We start from the raw sequence: 19875 nt of genomic DNA on the forward strand, positions 1-19875 counted from the left end.
ATAAATCGGGGGAATTCCTATTATATATCGCCTCTAATGATTTTTGACGATTTAAAATATATCGGACGATATTTTAAATCGTCAAAAAACGATTCACATCCCTAATATATATATATATAAACCTGGGCATCTTCTCAGGTTACCAGTAAGTCCTGGGAGTTTAATGTCAGTCATCTAGTTAGAGTAGGATGGTTAAAAGGAGGTTCCATTCAAATTCAGATCCTCCTCCTGTGGAGTCTGGAAAGGCCGTCCCACTTTTAATAGTATATAACAGCTCCCCAGCTACAGCTCAGGAGGCAGTCCTTTTAGGTTAGTACAAAATACAGTAGTAGAGAGGAATTTAATTTTTGTTATTTTTAAGGCCCAGCCAGAGGAGCCAAACAAGCCTTATTGGTGGTCATGGCCAGGGTCGGGAGGGGTTCCTGGACAGCCAGTACACAACCTGTCTGGTGGGAGAGTCTCTCGGAGTGCATTTTTTGGACTTTAACCTTTTAAGCAGTAGGGGGCCTTACTGGAACTGGTACACCACCAGGGCCCAGGGATTGGGGAACCCTGGGTTTGGGACTGTGCAGGTTAGGGAAGACCTGCCCCCCTTTATTCTCAGTGTGGTCATGGTGTCAATGACCTGCTGTAAGAAGAACCCTGGAGCTTATCGTCAGTTTTTGAGAAAATTAAGTTCACCAGCTAGGGGAAAGTTTTGACTGCCCTTCCTGCCTAACTGGAGCCCAGAAAGTCCTGCTCCAGGGGATCCCTCCCATCAGGGATTCAAATAAAAGCACAAAGGACTGCATAAAAACAAAAAAGGCTTGAATCATCTAACAGTGAATAAAGGCAAAGCCTAACATCCAAAAGGACACCCATCTGGTGATTCTGCAGTCCCTGGGGAGAGAGGAAGTTTATCTCTCTGTGCAGAAACCATGACTTTATAATCCTTGCCAGTGGGAGAGGGTGGTTCTGCCAATCTCGGGACCCTATTTTTCCATGCCCTGGAGGGTAGGATTTTCCCCGGTCTGATGCTAAACATTCCTGCACAGATTAAGGAAGAAATTGTAACCAGACATTATGCTGTGCTGTTGTGGATTAAAAGTTGTACCATTTTCCTAATTGTCAACAGTAAAGGATTATTTTGGACACTAACTCCAGTCTTTATTTGGCATCCCAGTACACACCGTTACCTTAATTATTGTATCACCAAAGGAAATCCAGGAGAGAGGATTAACCACTCCACACTGGGAATCAAGAGGACTCCTTTCATCCCTGGGAAGGAAGGAAGGAAAGTAGTACAAGTACAGCCAGCCTGGGTTTCTGCCTGTACAAATAGGTTTATGGCCTCACCCATGCTGCACACTGGGGTGGGGTTACACACACATACACACACCTATATAATTATATATATATATATGAGAGCTGTAATCAGATTTGGAGGGGAGGGGGAACAGATTACTCACCCCTGCCTACTTAGTTATTTAGGAACAATGTGAAATTTATGTTGGAGATTTTTTGGATTAATTCTGCCATGCACATGATATTCCTTTCAAGGGATAGCAGTGCTTGCTTTTAGGAGCTGTTGGAGCACGTGCTGCAGGGGAAATGTACCAGGGAGTCATATACTTCATGGGCTGATTTTGAAAAAATCCCCTGGGCTAATATTTTCCTTTCATCTGCCCCTGCCCAAGACTTCATCTCAGCTACTTAAATAAAAAAAAAACACGTGCTTCTTTCCCAGCCCCATTTTCCGCCCTCCCCCCAGACATACTTTTTCTGGGTAGTGACATCCACCTAAACACTGCTCACCTACTGATATTTAAATTTCCCAAGGAAATTGATAAGAATATGAGGACATAAGTGCCCTGCTGGGTCAGACCAAGGTCCATCAAGGCCAGCATTTTCTCTGACAGTAGCCAGTCCAGGTCACAAATACTCGTCAGATCCCCAATAGTTGATCTATTTTTTTTATATTTCACTCCCAGAAATAAGCACTGGCTCTCCCAAATCTACCTGACTAATAACTGTTCATGGCCTTTTCCTTCAGGAACTTTTCCCATCTTCTTTAGAATCCTATGGGCCGATGCAGTAAAGTGTGCTCAGGCTGAGCGCACTATTAGCCCCAGTTTGGCTGCGCGTTTTTGACGCGCTATTTTTACCCCTTATATAGGAAGGGGTAATAGCACGCGGCCAACCCCCACGAAACTAATAGCACCCGCAACATGCAAATGCATGTTGATGGGCCTATTAGTTATTCCCGCGCGATACAGAAAGTAAAATGTGCAGCAAAGCCACACTTTTTAATTTTGGCCGGCACCGGGAAAGTGTACAGAAAAGCAGAAAAAACTGCTTTTCTGTACACCCTCCGACTTAATATCATAGCGATATTAAGTCGGAGGTCCCAAAAATAAAAAAAAATTAAAAATCTGCCTGCGGCCCGCAGGTTGGAAGATGGACGCTCAATTTTGCAGGCGTCCGTTTTCCAAACCCATGGCTTTCAAACCCGCTGACAGCCGCCGCTTCTGTCAAAAAGGAGGTGCTAGGGTCGCGCTAGTGATGACTGTGCTAGCTGAGTGAAAAAATACTTCTTCCTTAAGAGCCACAGTCTAAGTGCTGTTCAGCCATTTCAGATCCCAGCATGAGGAAAGTAAAAGTGTCCCTAGCGCCTCTTTTAACTGCGGGCCCTAATTTGCATATGGGCCGATTCTGAATCGTGTGCCCAGGACACTGGCCTGTGCGCGTGTCGGGAGAGCGGGCGCTCGCTGGCTCTCCCGCAACTTTTACTGTATCGGCCCACTACTTAGTTGATATGACTAAGTCCATTGGCAACAGATTCCATAGCTTGATTGCACGCTGAGTGAAAAAATTCTTCTTCCTTAAGAGTTCAGCCATTTCAGATCCCAGCATGAGGAAAGTAAATGTGAATATACTCTCCACTTCAGATAATTTTTTAAAGATGATTGAATTATGAATGTATGTGAAAGATTCATGAATGGACAGTAGGCAAAGCTGAAGCCTTGAGGATTAGCGCTGCTGCTCACAAGTTTCAAACTTGTGCTAATTCAACCCATTTTTGTGCCTAAAGATTGATGTGTTGTGGCCATCTGACTGCAGTTTTCTAACCGAGAAACTGAAATCTATATAATAAATGGTACCAAAGTGAAAGGGTAAATATTTCCAGCTTAAACCTGCTGTGAGTGCGGTCATATATTATTGTATGTTGGCTGAAGATTTCAAGGAAGTGTCTTTTGGTGTGACCCAAGAAAATTGTATCACCCAGGTAGAAGATGAATCATGTGAATAAGAAACTGTAATAAATGCTACCAGAGTAGGAGCAGTAAAGGTGAAAAATATTGGTTTACACATATATATTCATTTTGCTGAGTGTGTGCTCATCTTATTGTTAATTGTCTAATGATTATAAAAGCAAATGTGTTTTGTGCTGGCCTGTGTGCCAATTTTCTAATATAAGAACATAAGAAATTGCCATGCTGGGTCAGACCAAGGGTCCATCAAGCCCAGCATCCTGTTTCCAACAGAGGCCAAAAACCAGGCCACAAGAACCTGGCAATTACCCAAACACTAAGAAGAAACCAATGCTACTGATGCAATTAATAGCAGTGGCTATTCCCTAAGTATACTTGATTAATAGCCGTTAATGGACTTCTCCTCCAAGAACGTATCCAAACCTTTTTTGAACCCAGCTACGCTAACTGCACTAACTACCTTCTCTGGCAACAGAATAATGATTTACTAATAATTAATGGTACCAGAGTGTAAAGTTAAATATGGCGGGCTTAAACACATGCAGTAACTTTTGCAATTGCAAAGAGGTGGGTTTTGAGGGCAACCCAGGCACTTTATTTACACAGCACTGTTAGAAAGAGAATACGGGACCAGGAAGCAACTTCAGCTTTGCTTACAAGTGTATTAGAGATGTTACAGCCCCTTGATGGACTATAGCACGGTCATGAACAGTAACCGGGATCGCCGCCTGCCTCCTCCTTGTACTTCCCGGGCGCTGCCGGCAGGGGGCGGCCCAGCGCTCGCCTTTCTCCGGGCTCAGCATGGCGGTGGCAGTCGCGCGCTGTTGCAGCTCTCGCCGGGCCTCGCTGCGCTTCCGCACGCTCCTCGGCTCCGTGCAGCGGCCAGAGCCCGTGGGCTTTGCAAACCAGCGGTAAAAGCGCCGTTAGCAGACGGGATTCACTAGGGGCGTCGTTATTGGGTTATTTCGCTTGTCAGAGGTCCCGAACCCTTGCTGGGAGGGCGCCGCTGATCCTGCTGCAGTCCACAGAGAAGCACCCGGGGGGGTCTGCTGCTGCTGCTTACGCTTACTGACTCCCAGTGTCTGCAGCTCCGGGCTCAAATGGAAGAGGCAGGAGTGCAAACACCAAGATGCACTGATATAAATTCATCCAGCAGGGCTGGCCAGAAATCTGTGTAGAAGCTATTACCTGCCATTTTGCGATTCTCTTATATAGTTTAAGTAGTAGTAGGAGTTCCTTTTCCATAAGTTAAAAGGGTGGGGGAACGACGACTCCTGGCAAGCCAAGATATTTGAGTTGCTCAGCTTTGAGTGCACAATAAAGTTCAGCAGTGTTCATGAGCGTGTTTTTTTTTTCTTCCAAAATTAATGGGCCAGCGAGACCCGTTTGATGATCTGCCTGCTCGACCTGTGAGTTTTGAATACGCGACTAGGGGGTACAGAACTTTACTATGGGGTAAAGACTGGACCGGGGGGACTTTGCTGGAGGAGACAGGATGGAAGCGAATAAAGTTGCTGCCTTTTTGGCACTTGACCAGAAAAGGTGGTGAACCTCCCCTGCCACCAGCTGTAGATCCCTCTCTTATTTCCTTCTCGGAATAGGAAAGTTGCCCACTGCTGTGAATAGTAAGGCCTAACCAGTTTCTGCTCTAGTTTTAAAGAGAAACACCAGGTGGATTTATGTACTGAGAGCGCCCTATCCCAATTCTTAATAACTGCTCTGTGTTAGAATCAATAGCGTCTGAAATTGTGACGTTCCACCCACTCACCTTTATCTGTGTCCAGAGCTTGTTAACTTAAGGGTTAAAAATGTTATATTCCAAGAAAAAAAAAGGTAAAAGCCGTCAAAAACTTAACTTTCAAACTTGTTTTCTCTTTTCTTTGAAATTTTAAAATCTTATGAATATTTTTGACTTCCAAAACAACAACTACTACTACTTAACATTTCTATGGCTTCTAGTACACAGCACTGTATAGATTCATAAAATGGAAAGAGTCCCTGCTCACTGGAGTTGACAGTCTAGTTGAAACAAACAGAAAAGCCAAACATTCAGCTGACTCCTGCCCCTGTTCCTACCTGAGAATTTAATAGTGTAAATTAATTTTTTGTGGGACCAATTTATTTTCCTGGCTTCAGTGGACTACTGGTAAAATGTTTCTGTACTCCCAAAAGAAGTACTTTTTGCATTTATTTCCTCTGCATTCTTATTTCATTTTTATTTTATGTTGTTGAGGTTCAGGACCCTTATGGGTCTTTCTCTATTTCTCTCCAGTATGTTTAATTTCATCCTATTTGCTTAATCTGAGGACATGCTAATATTGAAGGAGATGTCATAAATTTTGTAAAATGTGAGGACTATAGTGGCATCCACATTTAAAGTGGATACTCCAGATGTTTTAAAAGTGGTGTTTGGGCTCAGGGCTTAGGCCGCACCTCTCATGAAACCTGTGTTCTAGTCTCCTGTATGAAAGGTCTAGTGGGGGTCTGTTGTGCCACAAAGGTGACATGCTCTATTCCTGGAAGGGAGGAAATATTGCTACTGTTTCTGCAGTGACTTGGCATAAAAATCTAAAAATACATTTTGGTTTCAACAGTTCTTTACAGAATAGTAGTGGATGCATGGAACATGCTCCCTGTGGAGGTGGTAGAGACAAGGACAATATCAGAATTGGAGAAAACCTGGGACAAGCACTGGGGATCCCTGAGGGGAGAGGAAGTAACCATAAAGCTGAGCAGGAGATGTAAATGGGAGGCTAGATGGACCATATGGCCTTTATCTGCCATTATGTTCTATGTTTCTACAACTTCCAAACTAGACTTGAGTTCCTGTAGATTACTCCTGAGACTACCCCCTTTCGCCTCATCCCATAACCCCTCTTTCTAGAGCCTCCTTTCCATTGAGAGACCCACTTCCTGTGCATTTATTCCTTGGAGCTGTTTAAACGTCTCTATCAAATCTTTCTTTTTCCACCTTTCCTCCAGGATATTTATGTTTAGATCTTTAAGGCTATCCTCATGCTTTATGATGTAGACCAATGGTTCTTAACCTTTCTTTGGTCGGGACACACCTGACAGATGGTTCTCACATGCATGACACATTGAACATGTGACCGTCACGGGGGCTATATGTAAACATGCACTCTGCATCCACGGGAACCCCCTCGACCCCCAACAGTGGGTCAGAACAGAACTAGGGCATTACCCATACAACTCATCATACAAAAAAGATGTTCTGGTGACTTCTCAGTAAAAGCAAAACAAACTCCCTTTACTACCAGGCACAATAGCCTTCCTTATGAAAAGACAGTAATTTACCACTAACGCACTCCTTTGAGAAATCACGGCAAATAAGATTGATACAAATGCCTACATGCTAATAAAATACCTCACCTCTGTCACACACAATGCCGACCTTCACCAAGGACAGAAAGACCACAAATTATAAATATGGAGACAGAAACTGTAATGGAAAACCAAAAAAGCCACTCTGCATGCAGTACAAACCTGGAGAAATGGAAACAAATATAGCACCTAACATACAGGCTGATACAGCACAGTGCGCTCCGGTGCAGCGCACTGTTAGCCCAGGTTTGGACATGCATTTCCGACACGCTAGCTTTACCCCTTATACAGTAAGGGGTAATAGTGCGGCCAATCCCCCCCCCCCCCCCCCAAAAAAAAAAACCTAATAGCGCCCGCAACATGCAAATGCATGTTGCGGGCGCTATTAGTTATTCCCATCCGATACAGAAAGTAAAATGTGCAGCCAAGCCGCACATTTTACTTTAAAAAATTAATGCCAAGGGCAGGCGTTAAGTTCAGCCAGCACTGGGGAAAGTGTACAGAAAAGCAGTAAAAACTGCTTTTCTATACACCCTCTGACTTAATATCACAGCGATATTAAGTCGGAGGCCCCAAAAGTAAAAAAAAATTAAAAAGCGGGTCGGAAGACGGACGCTCAATTTAGCCGGCGTCAGTTTTCCGAACCCGTGGTTGTCAGCGGGTTCGAGAACCGACGCTGGTAAAATTGAACGTCGGCTGTCAAACCCGCTGACAGCCGCCACTCCTGACAAAAAGGAGGCGCTAGGGACACGCTAGTGTCCCTAGCGCCTCTTTTTACCGCGGGCTCTCATTTGCATCTTCTTCCCCCCTGAATCGCGCGCACAGGAGAGCGGGCGCTCGCCCACTCTCCCGCGACTTTTACTGAATTGGCCTGATTGTCCCAGGATCTGCAATAATGAACACAAACTAATCTGCACAAAGTTACACCTGCATTATGGCATGCACTCCAACAATTACAAACCTCCCTATCTATGAAAAGGTAACACTACAAATATTAAACCAGGCCCTAAACACCTATTAGGAAAACAGAATAAGCCAAGTTGCTATAGAACCCCACGCAGAAATAATAAATGTTTCAAAACAGCTGATGAACAGAATAACATCCAACAATTAAAAACTCATAGAAATTATAAAAAAATTGTCTAAATACTAATTACATATTTCAAAACAGACAGATTACATAACACCCAATAATTAAAATGGCAGTCAATCAAGAAAAATAAACTTTAAAAGTCACCTTTACTTACCCTCTCCAGCAACTCTCCTACTCCTCTTGCAGGCCAAAAGCACAAACCAGAAGCGGCTGCGGAAGCTCTGTCCTCGCGTTCCTTTTCTTGGGGCCCACAACCAGTCACTCACACACACAACCCCCCCCCCCCCCCCCAAACTAGACACCAGTTATCTCCCTGACCAGTCTCTCTCTCACCCAGAAAATCATCATCTCCCTGACCATTCTCTCTCAATTACATACATGCTCTCTCTTATATATAAGCTCAAAATTACACACAAATGCTCTCTCACCCATTCACACCAGCCCTCACCCAGGAACCCATTCACATCCATGGTGAGACCACACCTTGAATACTGTGTACAATTCTGGTCGCCGCATCTCAAAAAAGATATAGTTGCGATGGAGAAGGTACAGAGAAGGGCAACCAAAATGATAAAGGGGATGGAACAGCTTCCCTATGAGGAAAGGCTGAAGAGGTTAGGGCTGTTCAGCTTGGAGAAGAGATGGCTGAGGGGTGTATGATAGAGATGTTTAAAGTCATGAGAGGTCTAGAATGGGTAGATGTGAATCGGTTATTTACTCTTTCGGGTAATAGACTAGGGGGCACTCCATGAAGTTAGCATGGGGCACATTTAAAACTAATCAGAGAAAGTTCTTTTTTATTCAACGCACAATTAAACTCTGAAATTTGTTGCCAGAGGATGTGGTTAGTGCAGTTAGTATCCATTACCTGCTATTAAGTTCACTTTTAGAGAATAGCCACTGCCATTAGCAACGGTAACATGGAATAGGCTTAGTTTTTGGGTACTTGCCAGGTTCTTATGGCCTGGATTGGCCACTGCTGGAAACAGGATGCCTGGCTTGATGGACCCTTGGTCTGACCCAGTATGGCATTTTCTTATGTTTCTTAGGATGAGGAGGTAGGATTGGCCGTGATCAAGGCCTCTGAGGTGGTCTGTGAGGGAAAGGAGGAGCATTTCGGTGTTGAAGTATTTTCTGAATCCATGTTGGGAATGGGATAGGATGTTGTGATTTTCCAGTTGTACTGAGAGTTGACAGTTGATGATTTTTTCAAGGATCTTTGAGATGAAGGGGAGGTTGGATATGGGTCGGTAATTTGCTGGATCAGCTGTGTTGAGTTGTGGTTTTTTGAGGATTGGTTTGATGCTGGCACATTTGAGAGAGTCAGGGAAAGTGCCTTGTTCAAGTGATATATTAACTCTGATTGCTATGGGTCTGGCTATGCTGTTTGGGATTTGCTTTAGAAGTTTTATAGGGATGGGGTCGAGGGGGTGTGTAGCTGGGTTTAGTTTTTGAATTATTGATTCTACTTCGGTTAGGCAACTGTTTCAAATTGGGTCCAAGATGGTGAGGTGAGGTGTACTGAGTTGGGTGCAGGCTGGTTGGTGTGTGGGTTGGCGGTGATTAGTTTAGTAATTTTATTGTGGAAGTAGTTGGCGAGTTCTTCACAATTTCTGGAGGAGTATTCTTGATGAGGTTTGTTGGGGATCGGTTATATCAGGTCTGTCACGTAGGCAAATAAGGTTTTGGGGTTAAATTGGTGGTCGTGGATCTTTTTGGCGTAGTAATCTCTTTTGGCCTTATCAATGTCTGTTCTGTAGATGTATAGTATGGTTCTGTATCTATCTTTTAGTTGAGGTGATGGATCTTTTCTCCATTTTTTTTCTGATTGTCTTAGAAGGTGCTTGATGTTCTTTAGTTCAGGCGTGTACCAGGGTGTTTGTGTTTATTGGTGGTCTGGATTACTTTTTTGATAGTTGGGCATTTGATCTTTGCTACTTCTGTGTTGATGGCTATCCAAGAGTTTGTGGCGGTGTTTGCGTCGTTCCTGTCAAGGTCTTTTAGCTTGTTTGGTAGGAATTCAGTGAGTTCATTGATTGGGCATGGTTTGATGAATTCAATGGATTTGTTGGTTCGGTTTGCTTCTATGGGTGGGTGATTCAGTTGTAGGTTAGTGTGGATGAGCTTGTGGTCTGACCAGGGAATGGTGGAGGCTGATGGGGGGTGGGAGTGATCTATGAATATTAGGTCTAGGGTGTGTCCGGAGTTATGGGTGGGGATGTTGATTATTTGTTTGAAACCAATGGCTGTCATGGTTTCTAGGAGGAGTTTGCCAGTTGGTGGGAATGGAGTTTTGTCCATGTGGAAGTTGAAGTCCCCTAGAACAATAGCAGGTGTGTCCATGTTGATGTTGGTGACGATGGTTTCAATTAGGGTGGATATGTTATGTTGTTGTGTTCCCGGTGGGGCATATAAGAGGATGATTTGTAGGGATTTTGATTTGAAAAGGCTGATTTCTATGGGGAGTGGAGGGTTGATGGGGTGGACTACGATATTGAGTTTCTTTAGGGCCATGAGAAGTATGCTGCCATCTTTCTTTTTTGGTCTTGGTATGGAGTAAATGTTGTAGGTTGATTTGGGTAGCTGATTGATGAGGGTGATGTCTGTGCTTTTGAGCCATTATTCTGTTATACAGAGTGTCAGGATGTGAGTCAATTAGGAGGTCATGTATTATTGGTATCTTTTTTGTGATGGACTGTGTATTGAGTAGGAGTAGAGATATTACAGTGAGGGTTGTGATTAGCTTGTGTGCATAGGGATTGTAATGAGTTTTCATGTTCTAAAGAGGCGTGTTGTTTTTGTGTTACTGGAGGCATTGTGTTGGTGTAAGGTTGGGGGTGCGTGTTTTGGGTGCATGTTGGTGTGGGGAGAGGTAGAGGGTAGGGAGGTTGTATGGGTAGGATGTGAACATGTGTGGTGTGATTGCAGCTGCTGCTAGGGCTGAGTTAACGCTGGGGGTTGCTGAGGTGGAGGGGATTCAAGTGGAGGTTGTTGAGCTGTGGGTTTGAGGAGGGGGTTGTGAGCTGGGAAGGTGAAGGGGGGGCTGGATATTCAGGTTTTACAGGGGATGCAGGGGGGCGCATCAAGGGGCGGGGTCCTTGGTCGCTCTCCATGGGGTGGAGCGTCATTGGGGGTCGGAGTGGGAGGGTCTTGCGTGGTCGGGGTTGGCTCTTACCCCAGCAGGTTTGTGCCGATCGCGTGAGCCTCGAGTCCACTGGTCGGGGTGTCTGGAGGAGGGCTGCGAGTCAGTTTCGGCGTTAGCGTGCTAGGCCGCAGATCGGACATGACTCATTAAATATATCCAGCAGTAAGTCAACAGTAAAACAACAAGAGAGATCATCTAGAACTATGTATATAGTCCCAAAACTTCCCCCTGATAGTTTTGTATTTATCCATCTTTTCTCGCAGGGAATAAGTTATTATTTCTATTAATGCAATGTCAGTCGATTGGTCCTTCCATTGAGAAATATGTGGTGCGCTCTTCCAGTACAATGCAATAGTATTGCCCAGCTGCATGCAAGCATTGTATAATGAGGAGTTTGTCTGCTACTGAGACTGAGATTCTTTCCAAAGACTCAACAAACCCAGACTTGGCATTAGGGAAAAATTACATTTACAAATCATTTTAATCACCTTTTCTATTTCCCCCCCCCCCCCCCCCCCCCCGACGGAAAACAAGGGACAAGTCCACCATACATGAATATATGTACCCCTAAGACTACAGCCTCACCAACATAGTGGAGAGGCCAACTTTGAAAAAGTTTGGGTATCTATATATATGATGTAAAAATTTAATCACAAGTTCTACCATCCTAGAGGATATTGAAATAGAGTGTGCTGTGCTAAATCTCGTCCCAACCAGTCTCATCTAGTGTAAGCTGCAATTCTTCATTCTATCTTTGTATCAGAGAAAGTATCTTCTCTGGGATGTGATTTATGTCCGTGATATGGTATCCAAGGTTGTTTTTACCTTTAGTTAAACAGGCAATATTTCTTCCAGTGTCCCATAAAGGGGAATATGATAGTAAGGGTAACCTCTCCCTTTATTAAAAGTTCTTTGAACCTTCCTCTTGGCTAACCGATAGGCCTTTATCCAGTGGACCTCTGGGGTGAGCAGTTTCAGAATCCTCATAGTCCTTGTAAATCAAGCAGATGATCCTGCTCAGCCTTTGATGAAATTCAACAGGTTCAAGAGTGCTTTGTGCTCATTCTGTGAGGGCTTGGGCCTGCTCCAGAGGACATCTGTAAGTCAACTAATTAGTTGTTAACTATGGATTAGCTATGGAAGCCAAGGGAGATACTGCCTTGGGACAGGCATTCTTGGAGCAGTCCTGTCTTCTTCCCACTCGTATTGGAAAGGGCTTTGGTACATCCCACTAGTCTGAACTGGTGTAGCAAGATAGTATTTATTTTAATTAAAATATTTCTAGCCCACCTATCTCCTAGGCGGGTGATGTAATACAAATCCATAATCAAGTAATAAATAAAACATATGTTAAAATATATAAACATAAGAATAATAAGAGGACAAAATAAACCATAAAATCATTACCTAATAGAATATACATAAAACATAAAATCCTGCAACTGGCAATAACAATAGTCCAGTACAATGGCCTTAAACAAGACAGCAATTCCTAAAAGTTTGTGAATTATCACCCAAATCATGTTTTCCCACTGATGATAAACCATACCATGCCCCCTTTTCTTGCACAACCTTGTTTTTGGCACAGCTCCTCACAAAACCGAGTTAATATTTAAAACCAATGTCACTTTTGCTCATATGCTATTTGAAAAATATGGACTTTCAACATCTTGCGAAATTTCAATAAAGAACTTTCAGATTTAATTTCCTCAGGCAAAACATTCCAAAGACTAGGCCGAGCAACAGAAAATAGGTGGTCCCTAGATTTGGCTAGCCTGACTTTCCTGAGGGACCTAAATGTTTGATAAGGAAGGTAAAAGTTGGTCTTAGCTGTAAATTTCCTTTCCTTGGGGCCTACACTGTTGGAAGAATGTGATTTTGCTTTCAAAGTGTGCCCAAGGCTGCTGCTTCTGTGCTATTTATCTTCACCGTGGCACTGTTGGATAAACACAGTGCCATGTAGAGGTTCATGAGATATGGTCCCTGTGAGAAGAGTTTGCTTTGTAAGCAGGCAAAACAGGCAGGAGAGTTCTTCCGTCCCTTCTGCTTATGAAGTATCTATTGTTCCTAAAGTTAATTGTGTGTTAAGGTCAGTTGGTATTTTCAATTGCTTTGGCATAAGAATACTGACTTTTACCGGTGCAGCACCAGCCTGTACACCAAGTAATGATAACACTGAAAAAGGGTGAGTCCTCTGTCTCTGTCTGCCAATAGGAGGAGATAACCCACTCGTCTGTATTGGTGTAGCAGGACTCCAGGAAAATTAATAGGTATGATCACATTTCACTGTTTGTTTTGGAACAATCAAACCTTTGTATGGAGACTTTTATAGAGAGACTGTGTGATCCCCTTGGGTCTAGGAGTAGTGCTTCCAACTCACTATCCCCTTTCTACCGGTGAGCCTCATCCCAGAGCTGCAGCCAGGTTTTCCAGCGCTCTGTAACTTACAAAAACAGAAACCCCACCCACTGTCATTCACATCCCCAGTTCTTGCTGATCACTATTCCCCACCCCCTGCTCCTCAGCCTCAATGTCACAGCTCATCTCCCTTCCCCCACCTTGCAGACTACTGCTCCTCCATACCCACTAGCTCCTTGGCTACTGTTTTGTTTTTGGGTTTTTTTTTCATAACCCTCCTCTTCCCTCTCCCTCAGGAATTCCACCATCCCTCATGGACAGACTATTGTTTCTCCATTCTCTTCCTCCTTTCCCGACTCTTCTGCCCTCTCTCTCGTACTTTTCAATGGAGTTACGTGTGCAAATATACTATGGAAAGCCATTTACGTGGATAAAGTGCATTTACATATGAATATCCTATGGACAATTCATTTGTAGCAATTTTCAAAAGCCCACTTACATGCGTAAAGTGCATTTACATATGTAAAACCTGTTTTAAGTGTGTACCTGCTTTTGAAAATTACCCTAGTGTATTACACATGGGGTTTAGTATCACTGTTTTCTCCACTTCTGCATTGTAGAAACCCTTTCTTTCACTTACGATCACTAATAATCTTTAATATGGACTAGCCTTTAGGTCAATAGTGAATATTGATTTGTGATTGATTGTATTGCTGGGAGCCAAATACTGTGAACAGTATTGTCTCTAAGTTAATATTCCAGCTCAAGAAGGCATTATTTATCTATTGTTGAAGTTTCCCTGTGTATTACATTAATATTCTGAAAGGTAGTTTGATTATGTTATCATGGGAACTACTGACAGCTTTAACAGGGAATCCTCTTTTAAATGTGGGCATGTGATAATACTTGTATGTGTCAGTGGGAAGTGCTCTAGAAAGGTAGAGGGGGGTGTTTATATGTGTACATGTTTGTGTACACATACATATAAATTGAGCTTTTGCTACATATATATATGTAGCATGAGAGATAGTGATACTTTTATGTGCTAGGTCTCAACAAGCATTTCAAAATATTAATATTGTTTGGTCAGCTGTATTACAATACTGTTTTCTGAGTTATTTTGTGACTTTCCATTGTTCTGGTTTTTATGTTTCTCGCTGTTAATGCATTTATGCAGTTGGACCTTATTTCCCTAGTAAGCAGCATCGCAGTATGCATTACTGTGGGCTGCATGGTTGGATTCTGGAGGTGTTTAGCAGGTTTGCTTTTCACTGTGTTCACAGACTTGAAGCTGCCATTACAAGGGAATGCAGATTATTCAGTGGATGAAATGCAGAGGTAAGCTGAGCCATTTCAGCAGTGCAGCCTGGGCAGTCTGTGTGCATTAGTACGGCTTACTGGCCTATTTGTGTGTGAGTGAGAGTTTTTTCTGCCCAGTGGCTGAGCTGTGCAGTTGTTGGGGAGATGCCCCTGTGTGCAGTCATCGTGCAGGATAATGGACATTCCAGATGTTCACAAAGGCCTCTATCCTGCAGAATTCCATACTTTTTTTTTTTCTCATGCTGCAGAAATGATACTCACCCTGACTTGTGAGATAGTCAGTCAACTTTGGCCAGAGAGATTTGTTCCTGGGCACAGTTTATTGGACACCTCCAGATTTTCCACAGTAGAGGCCACTGTACCACTGAGGACTAAGCCAGAAAAATCAGAGGATTGGAAGGGAAGGGAAGGGAAGGGAATAAAACAAACAAAGCTATGAAGGAAGATAGACTTCGAGGCCCATTTAAACTGCCGATTTCCCCTACCTGCTGCATGTGTCTTCTGCATTTGATACTTTGAGTCATTTCATTCTACTCAAACATCTTGAAGACATTTCCCCTACTGTTTTCAGTTGGTTCGCATCCTACCTGGCCGTACTCAGCGAGTTACTATAGCTGCATCTTCTTCAAGCTGGCGTAACATAACATCTAGAATACCACAGGGATCTGCACTCTCCGCCACCCTTTTTAACCTTTACATGACTCCTTTGTACAAACTGCTAACATGCCTGGGCATTAATTACAAACTGTATTCTGAGGACATATAATCTTTTTGTGCCCTTGGTCTGCTACAAATTATTTTCTAGACATTTGTTTTTCATGCATTAGAGCCTGGCTTACAAACAAGCATTTTAGCGCTCAATCTGGATAAGACTGAAATCATGATCCTGAGTAGGCTTCCCTTGGATGATGCCTCTTCTTTCTTGAAATGGAAGAATCTTGAAATGAAGGTGTCCTCGATCATCCGTAATTTTGGCATTGTTTTAGACCCTGAATTATCCATGAAAGCTCAAATAAGATCAGTGGTTAAATCGTCCTTTGTCAAGTTATGGATGTTATATAGGTTAAAACCTTTACTCTCTGCTCATGATTTCAGGACCATAAGAACATAAGAATATGCCATACTGGGTCAGACCAAGGGTCCATCAAGCCCAGCATCCTGTTTCCAATAGTGGCCAATCCAGGCCATAAGAATCTGGCAAGTACCCAAAAACTAAGTCTATTCCATGTTACCTTTGCTAGTAATAGCAGTGGCTATTTTCTAAGTCAACTTAATTAATAGCAGGTAATGGACTTCTCCTCTGTACATAATTTCTATCCAATCCTTTTTTAAACACAACTATACTAACTGCACTAACCACATCCTTTGGCAACAAATTCCAGAGTTTAATTGTGCGTTGAGTGAAAAAGAACTTTCTCCGATTAGTCTTAAATGTGCCCCATGCTAACTTCATGGAGTGCCCCCTAGTCTTTCTATTATTCGAAAGAGTAAAAAACCGATTCACATCTACCCGTTCTAGACCTCTCATGATTTTAAACACCTCTATCATATCCCCCCTCAGTCGTCTCTTCTCCAAGCTGAAAAGTCCTAACCTCTTTAGTCTTTCCTCATAGGGGAGCTGTTCCATTCCCTTTATCATTTTGGTAGCCCTTCTCTGTACCTTCTCTATCGCAATTATATCTTTTTTGAGATGCGGCGACCAGAATTGTACACAATATTTGTCGTGGCCTACCAAGCGCCGTCCCAGTGAAGTCTGAGAGCAGGGTCTAGCCCAAAGGGCTGCTCAACTTGCCAAAACTATTGTGATTCCCCAAGTCCCCTCACGGGAAAGGGAATGCATGTGGGACTGACGTGCCGAGGCTCGGAGATCAGAAACAGAAGAGGGGAGAAGAATTCCTAAATCTCTCTCTTCTTGCTCTTTTTTTTTTTTTTTAACTCTTTACCTGAATTCAGTCCATCCCGGCTGGAGTCAGTCTCCAGCAGCAGGGGGAGAGGGCTAATGCTTTCACCACTGCACTCAGCTTCCTGGCCTTAGTTGCCAGGAGAGAGCTGATTCTCTCCTGGCAGCTAAGGCCATGTCGGGAGCTGGCTACCGGACCTGGGCACTCAGCTGAGGGATGGTTCACCAGATAGCTCAGGAAAATTCAACTGAGGGAGGGACCATAATGTATCAGCTCAGGAGAAGCGGTATGTGATTAATCCTTCTCTTTCTCCTTCCTTCCTTTCTTTCTTTCTTTCTTTTTTTTTTTTAACAGGCATCCCCACTAGGGAGATGCATGTCCATCTTCTGCTGGAGACAGAGAATACTGGCGGGCTGATGCCAGAGCAAGGGTATTTATATGTCAGCTTTGCTCCATCTGCTGGTAGAGGTACAAAGCCCACTGGTCACGGATTAACCTGTCTGAATGCTGAGAAAATAAGCTTAAACCAAAGAAATATAGCAGTTCTGTGGGTGAATAGATATAGCCAAATCTATACCTAATGTTGGAGGGTTTGACTTTTTCATTAAAGATGCAGGTCAGAAATGTGGGAGTTATCATTGATTTGGAACTAAATATGGAAGCACATATTGCTTGCATTTTAAAAAGTCCACATAGGCTAAAGCCTGCCGGTACTTCTTATCCATAAAGTATCCCAAATTTGTTAAGACTTATGTGTATAAATCCGCTTTGAAAATTCACGAGTGTGCACGGAGCCAGTGCCGCCATATGCACTCAAAGTTACACCTTCCCAGAAGCAGGGGGAACACTATGTGTATACTTATGCATGTGCTTTTGAAAATTGAAAGCCTGGGTGTAAATCATGTCCCCACCCCCAACTCCACCCCTCAGAATGCTTCTCTGTAGTGTGTGCACAAAATCACTTTTGCACATACTTTTACGTGCACAGTCCCCTGGGTAATTTTTTTAAAAGGCTATTTTCACAAATAAAACCAGGTTGTATGTGTGTAAATGGCTTTACAAACTACCCCCATTATGTCATCTTTTTAGAAGTATCCAATGTAAAAATTGTGATGCATGCTCTTGTTATATCGTGACTTGACTATTGTAATGCACTAGATGTAGGTTTACCAACAAAATTTACTCACAAATTATGGTTGATCCAAAATGCCACTGCTGGTTGTAATTATAGGAACTGAAAACTACCCTTGTTCTAAAGCATTTCGTTGGCTTCCCTATCCCTTAGCATGCACAATCCAAAATTTTGGTGATCCTTTTTAAGATTCTAAATAATAGGGTCCGTTATATCTAAAAATAATCACCTTTCATGATATATGCCTGCTCGAGTGCTAAGATTGGCATATAAGACTCAAAACTGTGTTCCCTCATTTGAGATTAGTTGAAAGCTGGAAGAGAACCTTTTCTCGTGTCACCCCCTTCATCCTGGAACTTACTCCCTGTAGAGATTAGCAGAGAGATTGATTATTTAGTTTTTAGAAATCTAACCAAGACCTAGATGCTTAGTCAAGCCTTAGCATTTTTTCTTATCGCTTGTCATTATAGGGGTTTTTAATTTAATTGTGTAGTTTTACTACTACTACTAATCACTTCTGTAACTTTACTTGACATACACAGTGCTGTACAAATACACATCAAAGACACTTCCTGTTCAGCAAAGTTTATATTCTAATCAAGAGAAAAAGACAGGAAAAGAGAGGCTTTGGGAATTTCATTTATTAAGAAAATGGTTAAAGCCGATCAGGCTGTGAATGGGAGACTCAAGGGTTAAGGTTTAAAAGCAGCTGCAAAAGGATAAAGGTGAATTTTAAAAGCCCGACGTGCACCGAAATTAGGGGATGTGTGAATGTCATGCTGGTGGGCGCCGAGCAGATTTTAAAAGCCACTGGGATAACACGCGTACATGCTGCTGTGCGCACAAATAAAAAGTTTCCAAAAGGGGGTGTGGGTGGGGCTTGGGCATTCCTGGATTTGCGCGTAAGTACTTGTGCGCACTGACGCACGCCGGGTCCCCTGCCGTGTAACTTTACTTCTACTATGGCTATGGATGATGTGTAAGTAGTAAAACAAAACAATTCTAGATAGATCAGTGAGATTTTAAAGGTCGGGGCTAACAGGGGAGAAGTGCGTATGTTATAAAATGACTGCGTCTCTGGGTGCGGGCTGACGAACGTGCGCACATGTGCGCCTGCGCACTGGTGTAAAAGTTACTGTCTGAGTGTTTAGACTGGATTTGAATAAGGCTAAGAGAGAGAGGGAGCATGACATACCAACTTGGGAAGTCTATTCCAAATGTACGGTGCAGTAAGGTAGAGAGCACGGAGCCGGGATTTGGCAGTGGAGGAGAAGGGAATAGAAGAGTGACTTGCCTGATGAGGGGAGTGCACGAAGAAAGATATCGAGGAGCTGCAGAGTGAAGGCTTTTGTAGGTGAGTAAGAGGAGCTTGAACTGTATGTGGGAGCGGATAGTCAATGCAGTGACTTGAGGGATTATATGAGTGTAGCGACTTTGGTGAAAGATAAGTCGTGCAGCTGAATTTTGGTTGAATTGGAGTGAAGAGAAATAGCTCATTGCGGGAGATCTGTGAGGAGCAGGTTGCAGTAGTCTAAGCGGGAGCTGATGAGAAAATTAAATGTTTTGATAGTGTGTTCAGAAAGGAAGGGATATATTTTGGTGATGTTATAGAGAAAGAAACACATTTTAGAGCACTGGTTCCCAACCTTTTTTTTTTTTCTGGCACAGGGGTCACTTCATTGTGGCATACCACCCACTTCCCCTTCATCACTTTCTCTTCTCTTCCTTCCCCCTCCCCCCCAAAAGAAAAAAACACTGTGGCAGATTTATCTGACCCTTTCCCTACTCCACCCCAAATCCCTAAACAGCAAAAGTCTGGGAGCAGGCTTACCAAGTGCTGCTGCTTCCTCCTTTGCCAGCCTCCCTCTGCAATCTGAACTGCAGGGGACTAGCAGGTCTCACAAGCCTACAGAGCCCTGTGCAGCTTCTGTTGCATAAGAGAAGCAGCAGAGGGGAAGCTGCTGATAAGCACTGCTCTCCCACGCCCCCTGCTGGCAGGAGGACATTCTGCTAGATAGGAGGGGAAACTGGAAATGAGATTGCAGCTGCGGCGCACCAGTTGGGAAATGATGTTTTGGATGTGTATATAGAGAGAGAGGGGGGAGGGGGGGGGGGGCTGAAGGGACTGGGATGATGACCGTGTTATCCACAGAAATAGCGATGAGGGAATAGGAAAATTGGGTTTGCTGGCATTTTATGGGATAGATCTTGAAGGTATTTTCAGACTGGCAAAAATGACTTCTGGATTTAAAGATGTAATTTTAAATTAGTAGAAGTATTTTTATGCATTGTAACCCAACCCACACCCCTGTGTGCATATCCAGCACGGGTGA

At 43.4% G+C, this 19875-nt stretch overlaps 1 protein-coding gene and 1 long non-coding RNA gene across 2 annotated transcripts in view; one reads left to right on the plus strand and one right to left on the minus strand.

The window, feature by feature from the left end:
• Nucleotides 1-19467, minus strand: part of LOC115085030 — a 95425-nt gene extending 75958 nt beyond the window's left edge. The window contains exons 1-2 of the long non-coding RNA XR_003854696.1: nucleotides 19374-19467; nucleotides 17772-17906 (exon numbers count right to left, since the gene is read on the minus strand). This is a non-coding gene — a long non-coding RNA (uncharacterized LOC115085030). The remainder of the gene's footprint in view (nucleotides 1-17771; nucleotides 17907-19373) is intronic.
• BPHL (biphenyl hydrolase like) overlaps nucleotides 4010-19875 on the plus strand; it is an 83524-nt gene continuing 67658 nt past the window's right edge. Inside the window, exon 1 of the mRNA XM_029590548.1 lies at nucleotides 4010-4162. Coding sequence (XP_029446408.1) covers nucleotides 4053-4162 — 110 coding nt within the window. The 5' untranslated portion in view covers nucleotides 4010-4052. The remainder of the gene's footprint in view (nucleotides 4163-19875) is intronic.

Source organism: Rhinatrema bivittatum, chromosome 2 (assembly GCF_901001135.1).
Source record: "Rhinatrema bivittatum chromosome 2, aRhiBiv1.1, whole genome shotgun sequence".
NCBI classification, from domain to species: Eukaryota; Metazoa; Chordata; class Amphibia; order Gymnophiona; family Rhinatrematidae; genus Rhinatrema; species Rhinatrema bivittatum.